Here is a 27,492-nt window from a genome sequence, read left to right as displayed (position 1 = left end):
AACTGCAACCGCACGTGCGAATACTATTGTACGGAGTAGGGGAGCAGGAGAGTTCGTCATTCATTAGCTATATGAGGTAATGAAGAGCATCATTGGATAGGAGGTAAAAACATCCGATTTGAAAAAGCCTTATTCGATGCTCATCTATGCAGGATTCTCTGATAACGCAGACCTCCGTCTTCGCAACTGTGTGGACCTGCTTGAACCCATGCTATCATCAAAGAAGCAGTGATCTGGCCACTCCTTTTTGATGCTAGGCGAATTAATCCAGTACTCTCATAATGTGAGGCTTCCGTTTTATAGTAGCCCATCTCATAAAATCGTGCCTGTAATTGGTTTGCTCGGCTCCCGGCAAATCTGCTGCCTCATCGTCGATTACATCACCGGGTGCCTACCTTGAAGATGCGGTCAAGATTGAGGCAAACCGCTACTGATTCACATCTCAAACACCCAGCAAGACTAGCTAAATACGACAATCCGCCAGAGAAATGACTCAAAACTCAGTATCAGATTTGTAATTCGACTTACCCTTTTGGGTGTCGTATGCGAACGCAATAGTTCTAATATGAGACATGACGAGATCCGTTTCGCGATGACCCGCTGCCGCAATCGGGAGAGTCAGCAATTATAATTATATAACTGGGGAATTAGCATGGAAACATAATCAGCCACGATGAATTTTTAGATTGCGTGCTTCGCGGTCGTGCAATTGCTGCAGCGGCTGCACTGTACGAGGTGAATGGCGTGATTCGCACTATCAATAGCATCAACACTGTCCAGATCATCTCCGGTAGTGCGATACCGACGCGCTTGGCAACGCGCTGCTGGCAGCCAATGTATTCGTTAACAGCATCTATCTCCCGGATGCTAAAACCGAAGATCAGACAAGTCTTACACAGGATGATTGGATGATTCGTCAATTCGCCATAGAGTTCGCGATGCATGCAATTGTGGGGGTGGGGTTTGCCCGATGCCGATGCGAGGTGGTGGCCGATGGGCCGCGACAAGAGAGGGGAAGAGACACTGGTTGGGCAATTTGTGCTGAGGTTAGGTAAGTATAAAAGGGCAGTATCCGGCGACCTTGTGAGATTGAATGCTGTCTGAATTTCACCATTGCCGTTCAGTAATACTATCCAAGTGACGAGAATAGTACTACATATCAAACCACCATGGCTCCCGCATTGGTTGAAACCGCCACCACCACCAGCTCCGGACCGGTTCCGGCATCTGTCTACAAGCTGGATCTTGGACAGTACAAGGAGATTGATTTGACCTACATCGATAAGGACGCTGAGGCGGGCAAAACCGACGGCCCTGCTGCTACCGTGAGTGAATCGATCTCTTCGGCCTTTGGATCCTCCCACCATTGGCCATGATATAGACCACGTACTTATACGGAATATACAGTACCCTCACTACCTTCCCACATGGAACCCAGCACAGCAGTACCCCCCTCTGCAGCCCTTTGAGCACTATGAGCATGGCAAGGATGCCGATACCTCCTACCCCAACCTTCTTCCCAGCGGAGCCCAGGTCACAGAGCTCACTCCCTTTATCGGCTCTGAAGTGAGAGGCATTCAGCTCTCTTCTCTTACCGAAGCTGGCAAAAATGAGCTGGCTCACTACGTGGCCAAGCGAAAGGTCGTCGCCTTCCGAGGCCAGGATTTTGCTGATCTTTCAATCGCTGATGCGCTCGAGTTTGGCGGATACTTTGGACGACACCACATCCACCCAACCTCTGGCTCTCCCGAGAACTACCCCGAGGTTCACCTCGTCCACCGTGGTGTCAACGACAAGGGCCACCTGGACTACTTCAAGACCAGAACTAGCTCTGTGGCCTGGCACTCTGACGTTTCATACGAGCAGCAGCCTCCCGGAACCACTTTCTTGTACATCCTGGACAAGCCCGAGACTGGAGGCGACACCATCTTCGTTGACGCCGTTCAGGCTTACAAGCGACTCAGCCCTCTCTTCCAAGAGCGTCTGCACGGTCTGAAGGCCACACACTCTGGTATTGAGCAGGTCAATGCCGCTGCAGCTCGCAACAGCATCAAGCGACGAGACCCTGTTGTCAACTCTCACCCCATTGTCCGAACGCACCCTGCTACTGGCGAGAAGGCTCTCTATGTCAACCCTCAGTGTAAGTTATTCTGAAGCTTCGTATCGCACATATCTTATACCTGTTTGATGACTAACATTTGCTTTTAGTCACTCGTGATATTGTTGGAATGAAGAAGGAGGAATCCGACTCTATTCTCAAGTTCCTGTACGACCATCTGGCACAGGGCGCCGATTTCCAGGCTCGTGTCAAGTGGGAGGATAAGACCGTCGTTGTCTGGGACAACAGAGTCACTCAGCACAGCGCCCTCGTTGACTGGGAGAACGGCCAGAGGAGACACCTTGCTCGTATTACTCCTCAGGCAGAGAGGCCTTATGAGACGCCATTCCAGGGTTAAAAGGAGACACGGGGTTAAATGTATTTCTTCATTTTCAAAAATTTTAGCGATATGATTTGATAGGCTCAGTGAAATAGCCTTGTATAAAAGCAAGAAATAAAAATTGATTCTATGCTACCAATGAGGCCCCCTAGATTAGCGCTGACCTATCATTTGACCTTTTACGGAATGTTGCGTATACCGATTATAGGCGCCACAAACTCGGCTCCGGTTTTTAGCTTGTCAAGTGGAGGGCGCAAGATAACGAGATAGACCCAGCCGAACCACAAAAAAAGCCAACTGCTTCTAGAATCGTATTTAAAGGAATGTCTCTCAAAACTCCCATATCTGCTTGTGACGTATTATCTGAGTATAGCGTGATAGTGTTACAAGGCTGCAGTAGACTGCAATAGCTTTGCCATGGCGATTACTACCTCAACCACCACTGCGGTCGAACTCTCTCCACTTCCTCCGTTATCCAGCAGTTCTGGCCATAATCGGTTTCACAATGACGTAGCAAATAACGAATCGCAAAATTCGTCATCCGACGATGTATTAGAGGCATCCCGCCTAGCAGACTCCGAGGTGCCGGATGGAGGTTATGGCTGGGTGGTTCTCACTGGCTGTGCCGTCCTCGCATGGTGGGTGAGTATTTCTGTTGATACACCCGTGCCTATTACAAAATCCGTACCTTTGAAAGGGGCTCCAAAGATGATGCTAATATTTGAATTTAGTTTGTTGGTACGGGGTATAGCTGGGGAGTGATCCAAGGAGCTCTCGTGGAAAAGGGGCTCTCGACACCCGCGACTCTAGCATACGTCGGCTCAATAGCAACTTGTATCATTTCATTTCTAGCGATTATCATTGCGCGCGTTATTAAAGCTATCGGTGTACAAAAGACCGGCATGCTAGGCATATTGATCCTGGGTGTGTCCGAGATACTAAGTAGCTTTACAGTAAACAATCTTGCGGGACTGTTTATTACAGCTGGCGTCTCGACCGGTGTAGGGCTGAGCTTGTGTTTCATGGCCGCAACTGCAACGCCAGCACAGTATTTTAGCAAGAAAAGAGGACTTGCAAACGGCATCGTGTTCGCGGCGGGAGGCTTGGGAGGAGCCGTCATCAGCTTGGCCTTGGATGCACTAATTCGACGACTTGGAACTGCTTGGGCGTATCGCATACTTGGATTTATGACACTGCTTACTGGTCTGCCCGCGGCATGGTTGGTGAGGGAGCGCTCGCCAGTCAAGAATGCGGGATTCATCGAATGGTAAGATGATTTTTCAGGCGTAATACGTTTCAATATAACCTCCAAGCTGACTATTCATTCAGGCGCCTCTTCCGGGATCTCGAGTTTGTCATCATATTTGCTACTGGCGCTATTGCCACATTCCCTCTTCTTGTTCCTGCGTTCTTTATACCGCTCTACGCGCGATCAATCGGCTTATCTTCATCTACTGGAGCAGGCCTCTTGGCAGGCTTCAACCTCTCTTCGGCTGCAGGTAGAATTCTCTGTGGCCTTTGTTGCGACAAAGTCGGATCAATCAACACTTTATTGATTTCGTTGCTGATTAATGCCATCACAATGCTGGCCTTGTGGCCTGCCTCTACTACGCTTGCCCCGTTAATTGCGTTTGTCGTTCTTAACGGTGCTGCAAATGGTGGCTTCTTCTCCATTATGCCCACAGTAGTGGGTAATGTGTTTGGATCCCAAAGAGTATCTGTGGCTATGGCTATGATTGTTACTGGTTGGGGTGGTGGGTATCTAATGGTAAGTCACTGGGACTCCAATGCATTGTATCAGTGTTGGTTTCAACTTACTTACAAAAATAGGGTTCCCCGATTGCTGGATATCTGTTGGATGCCTACGGCGGAACAGAAAGAGGATTTCAAGCATATAGGCCTGCTACAACATATGCAGGATGTATGGGGCTTGGAGCTGCTGCTCTTATAGCGTTTGCCAGATTCCGGAAGAATCGCATAATTTTTGCAAAAGTTTAGAATGCTAGCTTCGAATAGAATAATACTTGTATAAATGATACGTACGGTTGTATATACATTATACCATTTGAAACCCTCAGGCGCGAACGGCGACCAAAAACAGACGAGGGTATCGCAATAACACTGATCCATCGCTGCAAGAGGGATAAAGCTCTTTCAGTTTGCCCAGATACGCCGCCAAAAATCCCTCTCGCTGCTCTGGGCTGAGGGGATCAATAAACGGCCTCAGTCCCGTACCTTTAACCCATTCAACAATACCGTCATGACCCTCCAGTGGATGCTGGTAGTGTGTATGCCATATGTCTACAGACGAACACAGTGGCTTCAACTCGTTGTATAGCTCGAAAGGAGTCTGAAAAGGCCCAAGAGATGGCTTCAATTGCGCAAGAGTTTCAGCCCAAGGACCATTTTCGGCCACTGCACGCATTGCTTCGTGAGATTGCTCGGTGTAGTTATCAGGCACTTGAAACGCAAAGACACCTCCGGGCTGCAGGGACTCAATCAGCCGCTTGATGATGGGGATTCGATCCTCAAATTTAATCCACTGGAAAACCGCATTGGAAAAGAGAAGATCGACGGGCCGCTCAGGGGTATAGTCAGATAGATCTGCCACAGCAAATTGCAGATTAGGAAGTGCTTTGCGTGCGGTTTCAATCATATTCGGCGATGAATCGATGCCCGAAATTTGTGCATCAGGCCATTGTTTGGCAAGCACCTCGGTTGAGTTTCCAGGACCACATCCAATGTCTATGATGCTTTTGGGAGCGGCCAGGGGTATTTGGGCAAGAAGATCGCGCGAGGGTCGAGTGCGTTGCTCAGCAAATTTGAGATACTGAGCGGCCGACCAGTCTTTTGTGCCGGCGGCTCTTCCTTTGCCAGCTGCTTGAGTCGCCATTGTTCTGTTTATAAGAGTCTTTGAGAAGGAGGCAAGTGGGCGAGATGCCATTGTATAAGTCGAGAGTGAGGGAAGAGGAGGTTAGAACACGAGTCGTACTGGTTGATCTATTTATACATGAAGCAAATACCTCCAGTATCGATGAGGTATCCGGGAATAGTTTCTGCTTTGAGATGCTGTTTGTGATCCAAATAACAAGTTATGACGCACCAACGACTGTTATGATGATTTAGCCTCCATCCTTCCAGTACTATTCTGATGGATTGCTTGATTTGGTACTCAAAAGTCCATGGACGTTTAATCCGAGAGCGGCTTCGGCTTCGGCTTCGGCCGTCCGAACTTACTCCGCTGAGTGCGGCTTCGGAACCGAGACCGCTGATGGTCTCGGCGCCGAGAGCGCCTCGGCGGAAATATGAGATCACTTGAAAAAGCACAACTGGTAGATATGATATTCATCTCTTATATGTGACTTTCTTGCCAATTTGCCTGTCTGTATATATATATATATGATACATACACATAAAGAATTGATGTTCCATTTGCAAGCGCTGTTGGTGGGCACGCTGAAGCCGAAAGGGGCACGGGCATGGCGGAGCGCTTCATTTATAACTGCATGCACGTAAGCGCGGCTACAGAAAAGAGGATGTATGTATACCTGGGTAATAGAAGTAGTAAATTGATGAAAAAAAAAAAAAAAAAAAAAAATGATTGGTTGGCAGCTGAAACCGTATGTGAAAGCTTTATAAGGTTATTCTGGAACTTTTTGGATCATATTACCTGCAAAGTGAGCTCTCAGCATCGCTCCATGCATTCTTGCGTCGGCGTATAAGAGCAGCTGCTCTGTCCTGGGAGCCTCGTACATGTATGTGCAGTCAATCCAACGACTCAGCCCTTGGGATAGTCAGATCAAAAATATAGATCTCAAAGAAGCCTTAGATGAAGTCGAAATTACATCCCAAGTATCCGAATCGAAAGTGCTGTATTGATCCCATATGAAGTATTTTCACACCTCAACTTGTCTCGTCAACATGAATTACCCCTCCCCCACCAATGATGGCGGGGTATAGCGAGTCTTTATTATAGCCGGTAGCGGCGAGGGGCTTCTTGTTGTAACACGTCAATTCCGTAAAATGCGAGTATAGCATCTCAAGGCGCATGATAGCAACATTTGTACTTTGAGGGCATTTTCAATTCTAAATTCATCAGTTTATCTTGACCAGATTATACACTGGTATTTTCAGCCGTCCTTGAAACTATTCACAGGATTGGGGGTCAAAACTCCACGTTACATTGCAAGCCACACTTACGGCCAAGCCTGACCCCCACTCGAGCAAACAGTCGCAGAATAGCCTGCGTCGGCGAACAAAATACGTCTGATTGTCTCAAATAGCATTTCCAGGGGAAAAAGAAGCTGGAATAATAAGTTTCAGACAATCGTCGGAAGCACGATCCGAGACGTTACATTGTTAGTCACAAGCCACTACCAGGGGTAGTTCCCCGCAGACCGAACATCGAATAGCCACATGCCCAGCTACCCAAGATTACAAAACTTGGATCTTGATATTCTTCAATTTCTCTGGATCATCGTACTCATTAAGTAGAGGAAATATTGACTTGAATAAGCCGCCAAAGACAGTCTCAGGATTGGTCTTCACAGAGTCATCAAAATGACGGCAACAGAGCAGCGCAAAAAAATTGGCCAGGTGAGGTCTTACAATCCCTGATATACTTGAGACGTGGCCCGAGCTAACATAGCATCTGAGCCTAGCTATTTGCTGTTGGTTTTCATGGTCGTGAGATCAACAAGGAGATCACAACGCTTATCCGCGACTATGGCGTTGGAGCAATCGTTCTGTTCAAGCGCAATGTGCTTGACGCCGCTCAGCTCCAGGCGCTCTGTTTGGGCCTCCAGCAGATTGCAAAGGACGCAAGCCACAGTCAACCCCTTTTCATTGGAATAGACCAAGAAAATGGCTTGGTTACCCGAATTTCACCACCTATCGCCTCCCAGCAACCAGGCCCTATGACTCTCGGGGCCACTGGCTCTCTTGACTATACGTACGAGGTCGCCAAGGCTACCAGTGGGATGCTGCAGTACTTTGGCATTAATATGAACTACGCCCCTGTTGGCGATATCAACTCAGAGCCACTAAACCCTGTTATTGGCGTTCGAAGTCCCAGCGACCAGGCAGAAACGGTGTCCAAGTTTGCGGCAGCATGTGCAAAAGGCTTAAGGGAGCACAATGTCGCGCCGTGCATCAAGCATTTCCCCGGCCATGGAGATACGGCTGTCGATTCTCACTATGGTCTGCCAGTTATAGACAAATCAAGAGCTGACATGGAGAAATTGGAACTGGTTCCATTCCGTGATGCTGTTGCCGACAACATCGAGATGATCATGACGGCTCACATCTCTTTACCACAGCTATCCAAGGACGGCTTACCCGCCACACTATCCTCAGAAACAATTGGCATCTTGCGGAATGAGTGGAAGTACGATGGTGTTATCATGACTGACTGTCTGGAAATGGATGGTATTCGTGCGGAATTTGGTACCGTTGCAGGAGCAGTTATGGCATTCCAGGCCGGCGTCGACAATGTCATGATATGCCATACTTTTGACGTTCAGAGTGCGGCCATTGATCATGTTTGCAGCGCCATCGCAGCTGGTACACTATCTCAAGAGAGGATAGACGCATCTTTAGAACGTCTCCGAAAATTAAAGGAAAGATATACAAGCTGGGATCGCGCCCTTCGCACAGAGCCACCAGAGACTTTGGCGGCATTGAACAAGAGTGGAGAGAAGCTCGCCAGCCAAGTCTACGCAGATGCGGTTACTCTAGTACGAGCAGAAGAAGGCCTTTTGCCTCTGAAGCCGACTACAAAGATTGCCTTTGTCTCTCCTGGGCCTGATGTGCCAATCGGTGGCGCCGTTGATAGCGGAACTCTACCAACGCGCGTCCCTTGGATTGCAGATACCTTTCAGGAGCGTATCCAAAAGCGAGTATCCCAAACAACTGATATTCGATTTACTAGCTCTACCCTCACGGATGAGCAATGGAAGCAGGTGGAGGAGGCTGATGTTGTGATTCTGGCAACTCGCAACGCGCGCGAGTCCAAGTACCAGAAGGAGCTTGGTCTCGAGGTCGCCAAGCGACGAGGATCATCACCTCTTATCTCAGTTGCCACATGTGCTCCATATGATTTCTTAGATGACACTCAGATTCGCACATATATTGCCGTATATGAGCCCACTGTGGAAGCGTTCAGCGCGGCGGTGGATCTGTTGTTTGGAGATGTACAGCCAAAAGGAAAGTTGCCGGTGGCGCATTAATTCTTGTTGAAACAAAAGCAGTGGAGCAAATGAAGAAACGATTTATTTATTTAATTAATCATTAGTATTACATACATTGTTCATGGGCACATGTACGTGATCTCATATTAGGTTATATCATAAACTTTATCAACGCCCAAATCGACCGCTATGCCATCTTACTCAATCTTCACAATATTAGATTCATTAGTGTACTTGACAAGTGAAAACTCAAGTGTCAAATCCTCGTAGTCAAATGTGAAATAGACGTTACGGAGGAAAGGATCGCCCATAGCCTCGCCAAACGGGTACACAGGTACGGTGCAGGTGCCATCTCCCATATCAACGGGGAGAGAGCTCAACGGCATGTTAAGGCTGACTCCCGGTGCGATATTCACGGCAATGGAATCAGCAGAAGGCTCGCGGAACTTGCAATCTACAACGGGGTCATTGGTGAGATCCGGATTGGGGATGCCCCAGTAGTTGGTGAGAGCGTCGAATAAGTCCTGCTGGATGTACCAATGAGGATTGCCGGTATCCCAGAGAGCGTATGTGCCATTGTCGTAAGTAGACGTCAACGTGGTACCGTTGGCGAGCTGCAGCTCGAGACTGGAGAGGCTGACAAAATTTGGCTGCGCATTGGCCGCGGGAATTGATGGATCTTCCACCTTGACTTTATAGACAGGGCCCTGACGCTTTGCAAGATCGACTCCTCCGATGAGCAGCGAGCCTGTGGCATCAGCATTATTTGGTCCTAGATAGACGCTAAAGGCACGACGCGAGATGACTCCTTGTTGTTTAAGCTGATTAAGAAAAGTCGGATAGGTGTCGCAGGCCGTGGTGTCGCAGAAAGCCCCGAGACCAAAGATGGCAGTTTGTTGAGTATTGATGGGAAAGGAGGCAGCGTTCAATTCGACTACTCCAAACATCATGTCGGTGACAGTCACGCCGCCAAAGGTAAGAGTGTCGTTGATAAAACTGCCGAAGCCGTGGTCGATGAGCAAATCGTTGTAACCGTCACTTATCCACTTGGATGTGGAAGAAGATGTGTTGTCGTAAGTGCCATAGTCTGAGCAAAGTCCTTGCTGGCATACAGAATTTCCTATTACGAAATGGCTATTAGCGATACCATCTTCAAAAAGGGATCGAGTCTCGAGACTTAGAAGGGAGTAAACGAACTGGGTGATTCAAAGGCATAAGTTGGACTGCCTGTATCGGCAGAAATAATTGCCTTTTGAGGCGGAGTGCCAACCAGGAATTCTGCTCCATAGGCGCTCTGATTTTTTATACGCTGCAGTGGAAGCTCGATTACGCCTTCAGGCAAAGCTGCCGCGGCGAGAGATGCAAACGTTAAAGAAGCAAGAGAAGCATGCATTTTTTCTATATTTCAAATTCCAGTGATTTGAAAGGTCGAATGTTTACTCAATGTTTCAACTTGGGGTACTATCAAGTAGCAACTACCATGAGGTAGGTGGCCATTGAGTTTTTATATACCCAAAACTGTGCATGTATCTGTAACATTGGCATTTGCACGGATGGTGATCGGTACCCATCGGCATCTACTATTTATCACCTATTTGGCAATGTTTGGCCAAGGAGATAGGCGAAAAATAGTAGAGCATTCTCCATAATCATGTCAAATACGAGCTCTTATTGCCGGCCGCAAGACTGATGGGCCCTCCCCCCAGTACGGAGCATCAAGTCAATTGCGACTTAGTATGACCCACTGTGGCATCACCAAAACCAGGGAATCGAAATTGAAAAGGGAGAGACGGGAGGCTTGGGTGCCACGAATTTTGCTGTTTTGGTACTTTTCCTGCATGCTAAGTCCGACCGATGGTGTGAATCAGGGTGCTTTGATTGGAAGAGCGATCTGGATAAAATGATTCCGATCGTAATGGATTGACCAGGTTCGGGTTTTGGCGGGCTGCCGTATCCTACTAGTCCCAGGGCGGACTTTGTTAGAATCGAGCAGGTCACTAATATGGAATCATCAATATCAAAGGTTACAGTTAGAGCGATGAGATGGGCTGTCAAGGTAATTGGAAAGCAAAATGCAGGTTTTACTCCTGCATATCTAATTAAGAACACAGAATTAGTAACATCTTTTTTGTTTCCTTTGGAGAAAAGGAAAAGAATTATGGTACAAGTGAAAAGGGGGAAGCCACCGCGAAGAATTAATAATGTAATGCGGGTATCTGCATCACCATGTCTCCTTGTAAGCATTGTTAATAACGCAACAGCAACAGCGGTGAAGAGAGTGCAAGTCGAAATAATGCAATTTACACCACATTATGTGAAAGAGCAGCATTGCCAGGTATTTCTTCTAAGCTACACTTACCCATCTACACAGACATGGCGCTATATCCATAAGCAAAAATAGCAACGGCCGAGAAACGGGATATTGGTTTATACTAGCTCCTTTCAAATTTTATTCTTACTCTACTCTACTACAAATCATCATTATTAATTAATAGTTGCCTGCCTCACAGTCATGAACATCAACCTGAGTACACCACAACTGCGTAATCGGCGCTCCTCGAATTCCTCTCGCCAACATCCTCTCTCGCTGCTCCGTCAATCTCGGCCGCGCCTCCAGCTGCGACCGGTTCGTGCCCGTCGCCTCATCGACCCGTCCTGACCACCAGATCTCGGCTGCGGCACCGGCTCGTGGCCAGATGATGGTGTCGAGGCTGGTGGTGTCAATGGTCTCAGTCCAGACGGCGAGTTCGCCACCAACGACGTTCTTCTGGAGATCAGAGGACACGCCATCGGTGGGCTCGTGGGAGTAGATGAGCTTCCAGTTCTTGGTTGGGTCGCACCAGTCGAGGAATGGGTAGTTGTTTTGGAAGGCGGCTCCGTTGGCAAAGTCCATGAACTCACCACGACCGCAATCGAGATACTATTAATGTCAGCCATTAGAGTCAACGCCTTGAATCTTTACAATGAAAAGAAAAGACTTACGTAGAATTCATTGCTGCTGTCAATGACTTTATGTCCAAGCTGGGCCAGTTTCTGGATTGCCCCTCCACCAAGCCACGTCTGAGCAATAACATCCTTACCCAGCGTGGCGTTCCAGTCCAGAATCATTTCTTCCCACACCATTGGCACGAGTCCCAGCTCGCGGATTTTGTTATGTGTGTGGTCCAAGAACTTCTGGAGCATCGGCTGCAAGACGCTCTGGTCGTTTGTTTTCAGTGCCGGGTCGAGCAGCGAGTTGTTCGCCTTGTACTCATCGCCACCAGTGTGGAAATATGCCGAGTAGGGCGACAAGCGAGGCAGCAGATCTTCAAACAGCGTGTCGAGGAATTTCTCGACATTGGTGTCGTTCAGTTTGAGGGATCCGCAAGGTGGCTGGGCGCAATACCACTGCCACGGGTTCACGGCGTAGGCATTGCTTAGACCGGGATATGCCTGCTCGATTCCAACATGGCCTGGCATATCAATTTCTATAATAACCTGAACACCTCGGTAGACGCCATACTCTTGAATACTGGCGAGATCACTAGGAGAGTAGCTCAAGCCCTTGTGGTAGGCACCCTTCTCAGCCAATAGAGGCAAGGCGGGAATCTCAAGTGGCCAAGACTGCGTATCAGTGGCATGCAAGTGCAGGACGTTCATCTTGTTCATGGCCAGCGCATCAATGGTGTGCTTGATGTCGGAGACCTCGAACCAATGGCGACTGACATCAAGCAAAATGCCTCGGTGAGGATATTTGGGTTCATCGCGGATCGAAACCGGCGCAAGCTGCGTGTACCAGGAGGTGCCAGAGCTGTGTTGGAAGAAGAGCTGCGAAAAGGTCTCCAGGCCGTGAAGAATACCGGTCGATGAGGGCGCTACGAGGGTGGCATGGCCTTTAGAGTCGACGTCCAAGGCGTACGATTCGTTGACGGCGCCATTGAGCGGCTTAAAGGTCTTGTCGGTGTCGTGCTGCGTCTGGACAATCTGCAGCGTCTGGATGCGCTTCCCGCCGCCAAGGGCCGGTTCAAAGTCCGAGCCGCGCGCTCGCAGCATCCACGGCACGAAGCCCTGCTGGAAGATTGCGCCAAACGTGCGCGAGAGGCCAGCCTGGACGATTTGCTTGCTGTCGAAGTGCGGTCCGCTGGGCGGCACGTAGCCGGCCGTGTAAGTGATCTGTTGATTATCCACCCTGGTCTCAGCAAAGTCTGCGCCATCCGGAAATCCGGGGTAATCATATGGACTATACGGAATCCATCGCACCTGTTCGCCGTTGTAGGTTACCTGGACCGTCTGGTCAATGAAGAGCGTGCCGTTGCCGGTCGAGGACTGTTTCGGCACAGGCCATAGGGCGCTAGCCGGGCTGCCGAGAGCCAATACGGCAACGAGAAGAGCCCTGCAATACATCGTGGGCTGATGGTCGTTCGACCGAGAGAGAGATACGAGTATGCGCCAAAGTCAGGCCACGCACAGACTCGAGCTCGTGGATAGAGCAATACCTGTACAGGTAGACGAGAACAATCGGGATGGCTGCTTAAATACTGCTGCTACTTGCACGCATCCTTCCCTTTAATTCCCCCCTGTTGAGTTGATTCACTGTCCTCCTCCTCTTCCTCTTGGTCCCGCTTCTGCTCCAGTCCCAGGTCTCTGGGGAAATACAGACTAAACCGGAGGTTGCTACCCCAGCCTCCACGTAGATCAGTGTGTAGTAGCAGTAATACTCGCTTGACAGGCGCCGCTTCTCAGCTTCATCGGCTGTAATAATACTGGGCCTGCTGTATGTGTTGGCGCGGAGTAGGTAGCGTAACGTTCCATCGCCATTAGATCTCTTCGCGAACAAAGAAAGTAGAGTGACGAGATGGCTCGAGTTGAATCAATGCTGAGCGATTGATGTCAAGCTGTGCCGGAAATTTTCCCTCGGACGACGTATTGTCTTGAGCTGGCTTGTTCATGTTCGCCCTTTGCAGTCAGCTTTGAAATTTCATGTCTCGTACGATTCTCCGTGATAATTTGGCCTGTGCTCAAGATGCGGAGAATGACGCTGAGACTTCGCCGATCGCCGGCAAGATGCTGGTGCTGTGCTAGCGATGAATCAACACTAACGCCTTATAGCAGGAGATGTTACGCTGCTTTCCACGGCTCGGCTTGGAGATGGCCGGACCTTGCAGCGGTCAAGCGGCCATGGAGCAAATGGCTATCAACGAATATGGAGTAGTTGAATGCGGATATGCGGCAGCAGGACAGGACTCCCATTTACATGCTTATAGCTAATATGAAGCATACGTCTTATCTTAAATTGGGTCGAATGCTAGCGTTATACGATGTGCCTGCAGTGCCGGATCTGATGGAGAACTCGCCGGGCTTCACGTCACCGAGGATACTGCCGGGCATCATCTTCCAATCAAGGGCACCGTTATTGTAATCTAAATAATATTCTACTCCGTATGGATCGTTGTGCAATCTGGAAAGCAGAATACTAGAATCTGCCCCATTACATGGTACGAGTATTGAAATGAGGCCACTTTTGAATCTACGCACTTATTAGTTCCCCAAAGCAGTAATCGCAGCGCTAGAATCTCAGCTCAGCCTCTTTGCATCTTTTCATCGCGGAGTATCTAATCAAAAGTCAGCCATTTTCACGGGCGCCCATTAATCTCAAACAATGCGCGAATTCCTCGATCCGAGCTATCCCGATCTAAAAACATCTTTAAATAGGGCTAAAACACGCCAACGAGGGTAAACAAAGGCTAATGCCAGCAGCGATGACGCACAGCGACTTACATCACATCGTGCTATCCGCTGCCCGTCAGACCATGTCTGGGTCACGATTCACGATGTGGCGTGACGATTTCGATCATGCGTATTCCGCCCAGCCTGTATGCCAATAATGGCTCAATTATTGCTACTCCTCAAAATCAATAATAATACTATGTTATAGCTAAATAAAATATTTAATAAATACACACATGTGGACAATTGATGCGAAATAGAAAATCGTTCATTCTTTCGCACGTCTTTTATACTGCGGCCTCTTTCGCGTTGCTTGGCTACCCTAAAAAACTGGCCCGACTTTGAAATCACGACTTTCCACGTCGCTGTTTAAATCTGAGGAAATATTTATATCGCAACTACTCAAATCATCAGCTGAAAAAGCATTCTTTTCATAAAATCGCAAGTTTATCGCATTTTTTTTTACCAATATCACAATGCCGACTTCAAACACATACTCAAGGCCGATAAGGCACATTCAGCGCGAGGAGCTCTACACCAACCTCGAAATGCGAATTCAGTATCTCCACTCATTCCTCGACTTTTCAAGCCGTACGTTTTCATTTCATTCAAACTGCTTTTCATAAAATCCCTCAAAAATATTAACGTATAATATCGCAGGCGACATTGACGCTCTTGTCAACGACTCTAAATACATCAAGGCTCTCATCCCTGCCGTCGCCAACATCGTCTACAAAAAGCTCCTGCAATATGACATTACCGCTCAGGCCTTTACTGTTAGAAGTACATCCTACGAGGGCCCTCTGGATGAAATTCTCGATGAAAACAGCCCGCAGATTCAGCATCGTAAGATGTTCCTGCGAGCGTACTTGAGCAAGCTGTGCTCGGACCCGAGCAAGATGGAGTTTTGGGAGTACCTCGACAAGGTTGGGTAAGTTTTCTCTCGCCTTGTATTCTCAAAAGAGAACAGGAAAAAAAGGGCGACAACTAATATATAAACTTGTGTAGCATGATGCATGTAGGCCTTGGCCGAAAACACCCTCTCAACGTCGAATACATCCATCTCGGAGCCTGCTTGGGCTATATCCAAGACGTCCTAAACGAGGCCATCCTCTCCCACCCTCGCCTCCACATTCAGCGCAAAATCGCCCTTGTAAAAGCCCTCAACAAGGTCATCTGGGTGCAAAACGACCTCATGGCCAAGTGGCACGTCAAAGATGGCGCCGAGTACGAGACTCCCGACTCAGAAATCGAGATCGAGAGCGAGGGATACCTCAACGGGAAGAAGGTCTTTAGTGACGAGGACATGAAGGAGCCAACGAATGGCGAAGCGTCTCCAGAGAGATCATCATGCCCCTTTTCTGGAGTGCCGGCTTCAGGGATACCGGTGAAGCATGTCGACTTTAAAGAGGCAACATAAGGCGTCATATTCCTCAAAGCGATAGATGGAGGAATTTTCACATGATACAGAGATGTTTATTATTCATCTTCCGAGCGGATGCTTGTATTACTATTACTATTATCAATTGTTATGAGGTTTTCATGTTATAGGCTAACAGAGTCGGGCTATTTTCGTATGCTAGTAATTTATACTCAATATCATATGCTTAGGTGTGCTTCCTGAATAGTATTTGTTCCAACAGAGGGTATCATATTGTATCCAATCTTTGTGCCAATTTATTTCTCCCTGGCCATCCCATGTCTATTATACAAGCAGTGGTGACTCTTCGTTGAGTATACCAAACAAACTCTCAATCTCTTTCTCGGCAATCTTCAGCTCCTGTGCGACCTGGCCCGTAACGAGCGTGTATGCATAGATAAGAGCATAGTCTCTCTCCTCAGCCACCGTTGGGCCGACTTGCGTGTCACTGCTACTAGTGGCAGCAGTAGTGTCACGGCTGCTCTCGCCATTCTCGACCACATTCTCTTCGATAAAGCTGAGGTTTCGCATAGCTTCGGCTGAGTATTCCTTGCGGAACTGGAAAATCTTGGCAAGCAGCCGATCACGGATGCCAATGACGCTGGGAACCGCGTCGGTCAAAGGGTATTCCAGCATCATGGAGCTGGCGAGCACTTGGAAGACGTGACATATACGGTCGCACAAGACGGCTCGCTCTTTTGCTGTGTACTCCAGCAGGGCTCGCTCGCCTGGGCTAAGATTCCCCTCACGATGTGTAACTAGGCTCATGGCGTAGAAACTGTCTAGGATGCGATTGGTGCTGCGCATGATGCGGCCGTATGTCTCAAGTGGAAAGGGGCCGCGAAGCTCAAACTCCGATGCGGCCGATTGGCGCAGGCTTTCTAGGCGAGTGGCGTACCGTTGCATGGCCACTTGCTCCCCGGACTTGAGGTAACTCTCGGAACAATCAGTGCGGAGTAAAATAGCCAGTGGCCCCCGTCGCCAAATGAGACCCATTTGAAGATAAAGCATAGAGACTCCTTCTTTGAACTTTCGGCGAGCCGAGATGGGCCAAATAACACGACAGACAATTAGTCCCCAAAGAATACCCGCGGTGACCGATATGACACGATGCTTTACAATCTTCATCATAATTGGGTGCAGTCCACCCTCATCGTCATCGTCTTCATCCACCCGCTGACTCAAGCTATATGCGTATAGTGTTGACACGTTATACGCCAATATGGTCATGCGACCCAACGGAGCTTTGCCTCGGGCAACGATGAGATAAAAATTCCAGAAGCTGACCAGCCATCCGAGCATGATGAGCGCCACCGCATTACCTTGACTTACAGTCCAATTGAACAAGGAGAAGAAGGCACCGAAAAAGGTTCCAAGGAATCGAGCCCAGCCTGTTGTATTGGAAGCGCCGACAGTCATGGAGCAAACAATCATGAACGATAAAAGACCCCACTCGCCGCGATAATGGTTATAAAAGTCTCGAGTCTCGTCCAGGAAGGCAAGCATTCCCCAGAGCGAAGCGCCAATGCCCACCTTGAGACCAAACAATACTAGAAAAGGAGTGTTAGCTTCGTTGCCAGCGCAGTTGAAACGGATCGCACCAGTCCTTACTGTCGTCTCGGGCGATTTTTCTAGCGAATCTCATGATAGACTGGGAGAGTATGGCCAGTATCTTGCTCGCATCAGGCGCTGCTTGCCAGTTGTATGTGTCTCTGCGACGGATCATGGAATCTGGAATACCCCTAGGTACATCGCGCTTCCGGATCGGCTTGATTAGGCTTTCAGATTCCAGTGAGGTTTCAAACGGTAGGCTCGACATTTTACGTCCTTGTGTAGCAGTGTCGTCTTTCCTCCACCAGAAAATCCAGCGCCAGCTTTGTTTGCTATGTTCACTAACATACTTGAGGTCATCAAGCACATCTAGGTATTTTTGCATTTCCTCGCCAAATGTCTGCAAACTAAAGCTGAAATGGCCACAAGCGGCGGCGATCTCCTCCAAGCCAGCCTGTTTCTGACGTGAAGTAGATTTTTCCCGTTCAATCATGGTATACACCTGTTGCAGGGCGTTGGACCTCGCCGCATTGAATTCGCCGAGCGCCTCTGTAAGATTATGCCGAAGTTCATCGCTGATGGTAACTTCAAAATTGTCGGAAGTTCCTAGAGGTGGCTCTTGGAGAATCTGAACAAGGCTTTGGGTTAGCGCCTTCATCGAGGGGCCCATCAAGTCGACAAAGAGATGAAAGACGGCTGCCGGTGCAGGGCCATCTTCTTGCGTCGCATTGCTCAGTCGCCGCCCAGGTGAGTTGGGTCTGCTTGTCACTTGGATAGCTCTCGGACTCGGACTCCTAGGAGATATGCCATCGAAGTCGCCAAGTGACGAAACTGTTAAGAATCGTGTCAAGGGCGGCGGTGCATCGTCCGAGTCGGCCTCTTGGAGGAGGGACAGCTGGGTATTAGCCGCGCTGCGTAGGCCGCCAATAGAGCGAGCCAGGGTCTCGATGGCCTTGACTGTGGACCTCTGCAAAACATAAATCTTCTCGCGGCCGAGGAGGTAGTCTTCAAACTTTGCCTCGCGCAGGTTCTTGAGCATTTGCGGATTTGTAGTGTTGTAGGTGGCCGAAGCTGCAGAAAATTGAGCAGACATCTCTCCCTCTTCTACTCCTTTGAGAAAGCTCGCGGTGACTGCAGAGAGCATGCCTCCAAGCGAGATGGTTGCCTTGGCCATGGAAGTCCTTAACAAGTCGCGGGCAGACACTCTCCAAACCAAAACGTTGACGGCGGCGGTCGATGTGATGCCCATGATGAGCATCTTGAAGACTTGGACGATTTTCTGATTCGAAAAGACGTTGGAGACGACGGCATTTTCTTTCGTGACGACGGAAATGATGGCAAGCGATGCCAGGGTGCTGCCGACATTAACTAGAGGGTTCGCCATCTTCTGTTTGACCCATCCCATGAACCCAAAGGCGCCGCCAATGAATATGATGACAACCAAAACGTGTGCCAAGGTGACGAGGCCCATGACAGAGCCAACAAAGACAGAGGTCACCATGGAGAGTATCGAAACGAGCTCGGCGTAGGCGACGGCAACGACGGCGATCAGGACGGCTTCGATCATGGACCCGGTCGACCGCGCAGGGTGGAAGTAGACGGTGATTGTTGCGACGACATGTTTCCCGTCAGGCGTGCCTAGAAAGCTCGATAGCGGCGAGAGGAAAGTAGCCAGACTGGCGATGGTGTAGGCCAAGGTGCATTTCAAGACGCCGTGGCCCAAGGGCGAGTCGAGCCATTTGATGAAGCGCAGCAGCGCGGCCTTGGCGGAGTTGGCCATGGCATCGGCTCGATTGGACAGCGATGCATACATGAAGTCGAGGAGGCGTCTCAAGAGGCCGTCCTTGGCTGGTTCTTGGCTGGTCTGTCGCTGCCTCGAGCTCGGAGTGGGAGCCCGCAGCTGGCGGGGCGATAGAGGTATGATGGTGTCATCGTTGCTCGTCTACAGTCGCAGAGAAAAAACAAGGTCAGCCGGTCTGTGCGCATGTGCCTTGCAATGCCATGCTTTATGACGACGCCCAGTGGTTCGTTTAGCTGGTGGACAGGGGGGAGCAGAGCAGCAAGAAGAGCAGTACTGGAGGCTTTTAGGGACTGATGTTTTGCAGAAAGAGACTGACATTCTGTGCAGAATGCGAGTGAGCCGGCGCCATGACAAGCTGGGCTGGATTGCAGCTCTAGATGAGCTTCATAGCTTCGTGGGCGCTACAGGGCGGGGGAGCTTGTGCATGGACAGGTGCGACGATGAGCTAATAGCGCGTCGAATACAGTAGGTGGAAGCAGAGACAGGGTTGTGCGGTATAGCAGGATAACAATGAATGGAGTTCAATGAATGAAGTTGCAGCGCGCAGGGTTTGGTCCACTTGGGAGAGGCGTGATGAAACCTTGGCGGCATGCTGGCTGCGGCGATGGAACATTACAGCGTTTGACGGTGACTTGGCGCTATCTGGCCAGGCGGCTGGGGAGCAGGTACCGTGTTAACAGTGGCACGTATTACTACCAGACTACGACACTGACAGCTTCAGCTGCAAGCCACGGCTCTCTCTAGCGGGCTGTCGGTATTTGGGCCTCTAAAAAGGAGCGCTAAGGTGTTGATGGCTTGGCCGCCGCGCCTTGCGGAAAAAAAACTCCAGCTAGCCATCTCGGAATTCACCTGAATAGTCACATGTATTGCTAAACGTAATGGTCTAATGCTAGGAGCATATGTATAATGCCGAGAGCAGATAAGGCACTGAAATGGGTAGATTAGATTAGGCCTGGCATCTGTACCTTGCCTGTACTTCGTAAATGCTGCTGCCTCCATGCCCGGCCGCACATTTCTCCGCCCGGCCCAGCACTTATCGCCCTCACAAGCCGAAAGCCGTGTCTTCTCTCTCGAAACGAATGAATCAATCATAATCATGCCCAGCTGTGGGACGGGCCGGGGGGTGGCCACATGCTGCAGAGACCGCAGCCACCAAATAATCACGGGCCAACATGCAGAATTTTTTTTTTTATCTTGTCTCTTTTTCCCCTCTCAAAAACTCTTTGTTTTCCCGCTATTGATTTTCTTCTTCTTCTCCTATCAACGTTTCCTATCCTCCAGCTTTCATTGGAGGTACCGCACTCCATATTTCAGATTCCATATTACTGCCTATTCCATAGTAGACACTTGTGACATCAAGGCTACAGACAGCCGTACTTGTGCCGCTTGTCAAGCTCCATGCAGTAAACTCCATGCAGTAAATAGGCCGGTCGGGGAGAAGAGAAGGCGTCAAGCTTGGCTGTCGAGGCGCTGCTGATCACCAGCGGTCCCAGCGCCATGCTCGTTCTCGAGTTAGCGCCCCCAGCGCCCCCCCACCCCGTAAAAGTCCCCCAAAGTGTTCGCGGCTTAGCGCCCTGCTCAGGGCCTCGTAGCGCGCAATGCAGCGCAGCTAAATCGCCAACAGCGGTTCCGTGCATGGCCGTCCCTGTTAGACGACACACCAGATAGTGCTGACAGGTCGGGCTCGCCGATCCACAACCTCCAGTTCTTCACCTCTTGCGCTGCCAAAAGTAGGCCGAGAGCCTGGCAGAAACACTCGACGAAGAAAATAAGAATCAAGCACAGTCCACCAACACGTCCAACGACTTGGTTCATCTTGTCCACGTGCGCCGTCACGCCAGATTCTTGCCGCCTGGAGCTCCCCAGCAGCCTCTCGGTCAACGCTTTCGGCACGTTGCTCACCCTCTTTTCGGACGGCCTTTCCGAGCTGCTCGGCCGAATGAAGAAAGGGCTTTGCGTTGCTGTGGACTCAGAGGCTGCAACCAGATGCAACAGGTGCTTCAACTCGTGCTTCAACTCGTGCTGCTGCCAAGATCTGGGAGCACGTGTGGCGGCCGCATCCGAACGCAGACCGCACCATCTGGGTAATGGTATCTGCTAATGCGATGGGACTAAATACAACTTACGACCCTTTACATGTAACTATTTCATAATGATTTGATGAGGTGTTGGTGCCTCTAGTGGCGGCGGCTATCGAATGATGGACCACCCAAAGTGGTCAATATTTTGCACTGCTCAATCTTGTTGCCAGGTCTCTCACTCCGTGCCCACTCGATACATGTAGCCAACGCCCGTGTCAGTGACATCTCTTACACTACTGTACTACAGTAGGACATGCAAACTTATTCATGGACCTTTATCTAAGCTGCTCCAACACCCGTGGCACTCGCACTTTTGGCATGGTATCCATATATATATACATGTACTCCGTACTACCCCATGGTTTTGCTAGTCAGGCCGCCGAGCAATGCCTGCTTCCCCTCATATCTTGTAAGGGATCGCCATGCTTAGTTGTGGTACGTACTCCGTAGCAGCAACAGGCCCTACATTAGTACCAGCTCGAGCGTGGGATGCAGCCAAGAAGCCAAGGTCGGTAGCCATCAGCCGACATGCGCAAAGAGAGGCATGAGATCAACTGCCAACTCCGGAACCAGCTACTGCAGACACTAAAATAATTAATAAAAAAAAAAAAAAAAAAAAAAAAAAAGAAAAGCTAGAAGAAAAAAAAATTCATCAAGAAAAGTAAGACTCTAGAAACCCCTGAGCGTATGCAAAATCGCATCCACTCGCTATTGCCAGATAGCAGTGCCGTCTCTTCCACTGCCAGCCATTGGGCGTCCCAGCACCGCGCACATGGCCCTCCACCATGCTCGACGTCGCCTTCGTTGCATCTGCCAAATGAGGCGATACCTACTTGTAATATCTGTGGGCTTATTATCCCTGGACGACTGATCCCCAAGTGGGGCTGCAAAAGGCTCGGGTCAAGGCTGTAGGCAGTTTAGCCTCTCTCTCTCTTGTCGCCGTAGCCATGTCTGTTTGCATGTGCAAGCATCATCGAGTGGGTTCGCCTTTTTTGATAGGTGCTAGTAGACGTAGCACTACCACATTGCGCAGGTCGCTGCAGAAGCTATCTCGGCCTTGTTGAACTAGCGGACGCAATGCCTGTTTGTTGGGTGGAAACTGGAGTTTTAGTCTGGGATGTGCTGCCCATCACCTCGGCGCAACTCACCCGGCGATCGTAAATCGATATGTATGAATAGCCGGTGCTACCCCCTTCATGGAGAGAGTTGAGAGAGACGAGTGCCAGTCAGTGTGTGTGACACAGCTGCCGGAAAGTTCTTAGTCCTCTTGGTCCCATCACCGGTTGACCAACCCTCTTTCTTTCCTCTTCTGTTGCAACTCTTCTTGTTCCTGTTTTCTTTACCAACAAGAGGCTCTCACTCACTGGTTGCAACACAACAATGATGGAACCTGCCATTGAAGTCGGCGTGCGCCGCAAGACCTTCTTCCAGACGGCTCTGCCCGTCTTCGCTTGCGGTGCCGGTCTCTTCTCCGACGGCTACGTCAACAACGTCATCGGTTCAGTCAACACCGTCCTCAAGCTCGAATACGGCACCGTCTACACCGATTCCAACGCCAGCAAGTATGTCTCTGACATTGCCTTTGTCGGCACCGTCGTGGGCCAGCTCTTTTTCGGCTTTTTGGCCGACCGCTGGTCTCGCTCCAACTCGCTGCTCGTGTCCACCATCATCCTCATCGTCTTCACTGCGCTGGCCACCGGTTCGTACTATCACGGCGACGCTGTTGGCATGTTCAACATGCTGACTGCCTGGCGTTTCTTTGTCGGCATTGGTATTGGAGGTATGCGTCTTTGATCTTTGAATTATTTCTCTTATAATTGCAATACTAATAATACTCTACTATATAGGTGAATATCCTGCTGGTAGTGTTGGCTGTGCCGAGACGAGCGGCGAGCTCAAGGAGGGCACCCGTAACCGTTGGTTCATTCTCTTCACCAATACCATGATTGATTGGGGCTTCGTTATCGGCGCGTTTGTTCCTTGTAAGTCTCATTTTCCTCTTCTTGTTGCTCGTCCATCTACCTTTTCGTGCGAAATCGCCAAACTGACATCTCATATAGACGTCGTTGCCGCTGCTACCCACGACGGCCGCCTCAGCACCATCTGGCGGACTTCTCTCGGAATTGGTGTTGTTTTCCCCTTCATCTTGTTCCTCCTCCGTCTTAGACTCGAGGAGCCTGAAGAGTTCTCCAAGGAGTCCATGAGGCGCAAAACGCCCTACCTGCTGGTAATCCGCTACTACGGCCCCCGACTGCTCGCTGTGAGCGCCGTCTGGTTCCTCTACGATGTTAGTCTCGATCTGGATCCCATCCCCTCTTGATTTGTATATTCTAATTTTCTTTATTCTTTAGTTCTCTTCATACGCCTTCGGCATCTACTCCTCGTCTATCCTGGCTGGCATCTACTCCTCTACCGCTCCCCTCACCACTGTTTTCGGATGGAACACCGTCATCAACCTGTTCTACATTCCCGGAACCATGATTGGTGCCTTTGTCAGCGATTACATCGGCCCCAAGTACACCCTGATCATTGGTGTTTGTCTGCAGGCTGTTATCGGTTACATTATGGCTGGTGTCTATGACAAGATCTCTCAGCACATTGCTGGCTTCGCCGTCGTCTACGGTATTTTCCTGAGTTTTGGAGAGTTTGGTCCTGGCAACAACATTGGTCTCTTGGCTGCTAAATCCTGCGCCACTGGCGTTCGTGGCCGTTACTACGGTATCGCCGCTGCCATTGGCAAGATTGGTGCCTTTGTCGGAACCTGGGTCTTCCCCCACATTGAAGCAGCTGGTGGTAACGATCCCACAAAGGTTGCCCAGTATCCCTTCTGGGTCGCCTCTTCTCTGGCGCTGCTGTCTGCTCTTATTACCTACTTCTTCATTCCCAACGTTGGCCAGGATACCATCACTGAGGAGGACAAGAAGTTCCGCGAGTATCTCGAGAGGAACGGCTGGGATACTAGCCAGCTCGGCTTGGACAAGTTGGACTCTGGCCCCACTTATAATGAGGAGGAGCATGTTGTACAAAAGATGCAGTAAAAGGGTGGCTTTTGTGAAATTCCAAGATTCCCCTATAGCATAGAATATACCTTTGAGTAATGTTAAAGACGAATGATGAAATATCCTGATACGTTTCATGTGTTTGATGTATACACGCCATAGTCACCTAGAACATTAAAATGAGCATTTCTAGTTTTCATATGATTGTATGTGCCTACTGAGATGTAGTCTGGAGATACATGTAATTACATGCATTGTGTATAAAGAAAATTGACCTTAGCCATTACGAAATTAAATTCAGCTATGGAAATTATATAATACTGGTACGTACTCTTCATAAAATCGCTAAATTGAAACACAAGCAAATGCAGAAACTCTTCAAGTCATCTAATTCGTCACTGATCGTCCACTCGGAACAAAGCCAGTGATAACGCATCTCCCAGAACCGACGATGGCGGCTTCTTGTGAACAGTCAGCATTCTAACTAAGCTGACCTCGCCGCCCGGACCCGGTGATGGCGATCTGGCCCTCGGTGCGCCTTCTCCCGGCACGCTGAGATTCCTACTGTGTCGCACACTTTGCGTGGCATTGCTCCTCCTTAAGCTACCTGGTCCACTGTCGAGACTGTCGCGACTGGGAGGCATAAGAGACGCGGGTCTAGCTTTGCCACCTTTAGGAGCTTCGAATCTCGCTGATGAAGTAGGCTTGTCCCCATTTTGAGGAGGAGGCGGAGCGGCACGGCTATCTTTGCTTCTCTCATCCTTTAAGAGACCCCACAAGTTGTTTAGCCATGTCTGCTTCTCTTCAGCCTTCATGGAACGAATGGGCAGCACTTCAGCGCCGGCCATTTCTCGTGTCGGCCAGGGAAAGCTAACGGCCATTTCCTTCAGAGTCAACGGGTCGAGTTGTCGTAGCACGATTCGTAGCTGCGGCTCGACATTTTCCACAAAATCGTAAGACCAGTCGTCTCTTCGTTGGAGACGGTCTGCAATCTGCGTCATGGCGCCAATCAGCCACTCCAAGGCTACGGCATCGGGCACGCTGTTTGCCTTTTGAAGGAGCCAGCCAAGCATTTCTGGAGAGCCTGACTGGTTTAGGATCGGAATGCTTCGCTTATCGTGCTCTCGTCCCTGAAGCTTGAGGATAAAGTCGTTGTACTCTTTCATGGCGGTGATTGGCATGCCAATAAACTTGCCGCCGTTCAATGCGTGCACAAGTTCGTCTCCTAGAGATAGACCGGCCTTGATACCGCTATTTAACCCACGTCCTGGCCAGAAGTGTACCGTCATAGCAGCGTCGCCTGCCACTGCGACGATAGCATGGGGGCGTTTGATGTTGATGGAATCCTGAGGTGGCAGCAACTGTACTCCTTCTCTTACGGCCTGTACGACAATAGGGATGCGCACAACATTGATAACTTCTTCATCCTTGAATCCAAAGAGCTTGAGCCCATCCGAGATTGATGTCCATAAGGGGCTACTCCTGTCCTCAGATGGCGCGAATACTTGACTTGGCTCAAAACCCTCGGGGATGCTTCCGTCGGGCTTCCTGAAACAACCTGGCCTGCCAAAGTGAACTGGCTGGCCGTCGACTGAAAGCATTTTGTGCCATTCTTCCTCGGTGAGTTGCATGTTCAAGTATCCTCGACCATCGTGGTCGCTGGCGTTTAATAAGTATCGTGTCTGTCCAAGCGTGAGGAAGACGTTCAGTGACTGTGACCATGGCAAACCGGCGGGTCTGTCAAAGGCCAAGCCCAAGGCATAACTTCTTCCACGCTCGTTCTCATAACCGTGGAAATAAGATTGGCGTACCCATGAAGCAGCACCGTCGGCGCCTAGCAAGACGTGGAAATCACCCACTTTGGCAAGGTCTTCTCTTGTAACGCCCTCGCAGTGCAAAAAAACAAGCCCCTGGAATTCTGGGTCTTGTACACGCCTGAGGAAACGATCCTCTACTTTGCGGATCTGAATATTGGCCGAACCGGGCCATACTCGCTCTGGTCTGCCTGCAAAGAGCGCTTGGTATGACGCCTTGCTGAGTAGGGAAGTGACAGAGTCTTGAAGCGTAACGACTTGGTCTCTTCTCCTGGCAGTAGGCGGATAGTCGACCACAGTCTCGCCGTTGGGAAGCTGTTTTTCCACCCAGCGCTTCTCATACATGTGCACCTCAACGCTGCCGGCGCCTTTCTCAGCGATCGCAATGGCTGATGCTAGAGCAGTAGGGCCACCTCCAATAATGGCAACTTTTAATCTTCCAGGCACGTACTTGTACACGGATACTTCGCCGGTCGGTGGGGGGTTGAGGTTTCTCTCTAGCGTCGGATCAAAAAAGAAGTCGACGACAGATCTTGTTCGGTCGGATAGAATAAGCTCTGGCACGCGAGACTTGAGAAGCATAAACCGCACAGATTGCATCAAGGGCGTGGTAGCAAATGAGCCATGTGAGTTTCCAAATATCCTGTGCTGTATCGCCGTAGCCAGAGCTTGTACTGTTTTATTTTGCGGATTCGAAACAATACCGCGCAACTCTTGGATAATTTTTGGATCGGGCGTCATGTTGGCTATGCGCATGAGAAAGATGCGAGCGCGATCAAAATCGGATCGTTGATCTGATGAGTTGGGGTCGGAGCTGCCCCATGCTTCTTCATAGATCTTGGGGAAGAAGATATCGTTGAAAGAGGCCGTCTGGGCGGTTACACCTGGATCGCGCCGGCGAAAGGGGATCGCGGAAGGCATAATGGCGATGGATTATGAAGAGGAAGTGTAAAGCAAATAAAAGAAAGAAAAAAAAAGAAATATATATTAGGACAAGAGCAAAAGAGGGTATCTTGATATGTAGGCAAGCACACTTGGGAGTTTTGATATGGAGGATATAGAAACAGAAAAAGGCAGATATTGAGCTTAATAAACGATTACCAAGTTCATCACAACTAGTCCACAACTCGCAAGTTCCAGCACGGAGCGCGATAAATGAGAACTAGTATCTTTCTCTTGACAACTGTAATTTGTCAGTCTGCCAGTAAGAGAGAGGACGCTTTACCAGATCCTGGACCCGCGGGACATATAGTGCTGACTGGCGGAGATGGCTAAATGTGATGAATTGAGATCGCTCGCTTGTAAGATTCAGCCTTGAATCCACAATTTGCATGGGGGGTATAAGGTAGGAATCGACTTCACAACGGCTACTAGTGGTAGTATATATAAGAAAATAGGAATGCATCAACTCCTGATAATAGGAGCAACGTTGGAGCCTCGTCCCAAGCTCGATAAGGCCAACTGCTCCCAACACACTGACTCTGATTCTTCACA

The 27,492-nt window shown here is 49.7% G+C and overlaps 11 protein-coding genes across 11 annotated transcripts; 6 read left to right on the top strand and 5 right to left on the bottom strand.

Moving 5' to 3' along the window:
• Positions 1-1,169: 1,169 nt before the first annotated feature.
• Positions 1,170-2,456, top strand: GGI43DRAFT_425037 (TauD/TfdA dioxygenase family protein; the record flags this gene model as incomplete). Its single annotated transcript, XM_083208454.1, has 3 exons — positions 1,170-1,325; positions 1,408-2,140; positions 2,209-2,456. 3 exons carry the CDS (start codon positions 1,170-1,172, stop codon positions 2,454-2,456), a joined length of 1,137 nt encoding a protein of 378 aa, XP_083057227.1.
• A 233-nt stretch (positions 2,457-2,689) lies between these two features.
• Positions 2,690-4,444, top strand: GGI43DRAFT_414032 (major facilitator superfamily domain-containing protein). The gene is made up of 4 exons (XM_083206988.1): positions 2,690-3,080; positions 3,170-3,705; positions 3,768-4,206; positions 4,269-4,444. The coding sequence occupies exons 1-4, from the start codon at positions 2,856-2,858 to the stop codon at positions 4,434-4,436; spliced, it is 1,368 nt and encodes a 455-aa protein (XP_083057226.1). The 5' UTR covers positions 2,690-2,855; the 3' UTR covers positions 4,437-4,444.
• Positions 4,445-5,579, bottom strand: GGI43DRAFT_414031 (S-adenosyl-L-methionine-dependent methyltransferase). The gene has a single exon (XM_083206987.1). It carries the CDS (start codon positions 5,380-5,382, stop codon positions 4,513-4,515), a length of 870 nt encoding a protein of 289 aa, XP_083057225.1. The 5' UTR covers positions 5,383-5,579; the 3' UTR covers positions 4,445-4,512.
• Positions 5,580-6,998: 1,419 nt separating this feature from the next.
• Positions 6,999-8,665, top strand: GGI43DRAFT_386931 (glycoside hydrolase family 3 protein; the record flags this gene model as incomplete). Its single annotated transcript, XM_083203858.1, has 2 exons — positions 6,999-7,034; positions 7,100-8,665. The coding sequence occupies 2 exons, from the start codon at positions 6,999-7,001 to the stop codon at positions 8,663-8,665; spliced, it is 1,602 nt and encodes a 533-aa protein (XP_083057224.1).
• Positions 8,666-8,744: 79 nt separating this feature from the next.
• Positions 8,745-10,182, bottom strand: GGI43DRAFT_194776 (acid protease). Its single transcript, XM_083199997.1, has 2 exons — positions 9,824-10,182; positions 8,745-9,746 (listed from the first exon to the last, which is right to left on the bottom strand). Exons 1-2 carry the CDS (start codon positions 10,017-10,019, stop codon positions 8,824-8,826), a joined length of 1,119 nt encoding a protein of 372 aa, XP_083057223.1. The 5' UTR covers positions 10,020-10,182; the 3' UTR covers positions 8,745-8,823.
• Positions 10,183-10,974: 792 nt separating this feature from the next.
• Positions 10,975-13,318, bottom strand: GGI43DRAFT_194765 (beta-N-acetylhexosaminidase). The gene is made up of 2 exons (XM_083199996.1): positions 11,609-13,318; positions 10,975-11,546 (listed from the first exon to the last, which is right to left on the bottom strand). The coding sequence occupies exons 1-2, from the start codon at positions 13,007-13,009 to the stop codon at positions 11,115-11,117; spliced, it is 1,833 nt and encodes a 610-aa protein (XP_083057222.1). The 5' UTR covers positions 13,010-13,318; the 3' UTR covers positions 10,975-11,114.
• A 1,268-nt stretch (positions 13,319-14,586) lies between these two features.
• Positions 14,587-15,794, top strand: GGI43DRAFT_414020 (Protoglobin-domain-containing protein). Its single transcript, XM_083206986.1, has 3 exons — positions 14,587-14,923; positions 14,993-15,263; positions 15,341-15,794. The coding sequence occupies exons 1-3, from the start codon at positions 14,809-14,811 to the stop codon at positions 15,750-15,752; spliced, it is 798 nt and encodes a 265-aa protein (XP_083057221.1). The 5' UTR covers positions 14,587-14,808; the 3' UTR covers positions 15,753-15,794.
• Positions 15,795-16,037: 243 nt separating this feature from the next.
• GGI43DRAFT_425031 (Fusaric acid resistance protein-like-domain-containing protein) lies at positions 16,038-19,116 on the bottom strand (the record flags this gene model as incomplete). The annotated part of the gene is made up of 2 exons (XM_083208453.1): positions 16,038-17,302; positions 17,364-19,116. The coding sequence occupies 2 exons, from the start codon at positions 19,114-19,116 to the stop codon at positions 16,038-16,040; spliced, it is 3,018 nt and encodes a 1,005-aa protein (XP_083057220.1).
• An 858-nt stretch (positions 19,117-19,974) lies between these two features.
• On the top strand, positions 19,975-20,631 carry GGI43DRAFT_194676 (uncharacterized protein). The gene has a single exon (XM_083199995.1). The coding sequence runs from the start codon at positions 20,102-20,104 to the stop codon at positions 20,579-20,581; it is 480 nt and encodes a 159-aa protein (XP_083057219.1). The 5' UTR covers positions 19,975-20,101; the 3' UTR covers positions 20,582-20,631.
• Positions 20,632-21,854: 1,223 nt separating this feature from the next.
• On the top strand, positions 21,855-24,385 carry GGI43DRAFT_414013 (major facilitator superfamily domain-containing protein). The gene is made up of 4 exons (XM_083206985.1): positions 21,855-22,965; positions 23,033-23,167; positions 23,246-23,472; positions 23,537-24,385. Exons 1-4 carry the CDS (start codon positions 22,566-22,568, stop codon positions 24,221-24,223), a joined length of 1,449 nt encoding a protein of 482 aa, XP_083057218.1. The 5' UTR covers positions 21,855-22,565; the 3' UTR covers positions 24,224-24,385.
• Positions 24,386-24,401: 16 nt separating this feature from the next.
• On the bottom strand, positions 24,402-27,040 carry GGI43DRAFT_194577 (uncharacterized protein). The gene has a single exon (XM_083199994.1). It carries the CDS (start codon positions 26,917-26,919, stop codon positions 24,580-24,582), a length of 2,340 nt encoding a protein of 779 aa, XP_083057217.1. The 5' UTR covers positions 26,920-27,040; the 3' UTR covers positions 24,402-24,579.
• Between the last annotated feature and the right edge of the window lie 452 nt (positions 27,041-27,492).

This window comes from Trichoderma evansii (assembly GCF_050947405.1).
Source record: "Trichoderma evansii strain SZMC 28006 chromosome Unknown GGI43scaffold_22, whole genome shotgun sequence".
Lineage (NCBI taxonomy): Eukaryota > Fungi > Ascomycota > Sordariomycetes > Hypocreales > Hypocreaceae > Trichoderma > Trichoderma evansii.
This window is presented reverse-complemented; position numbering and strand designations above follow the sequence as displayed.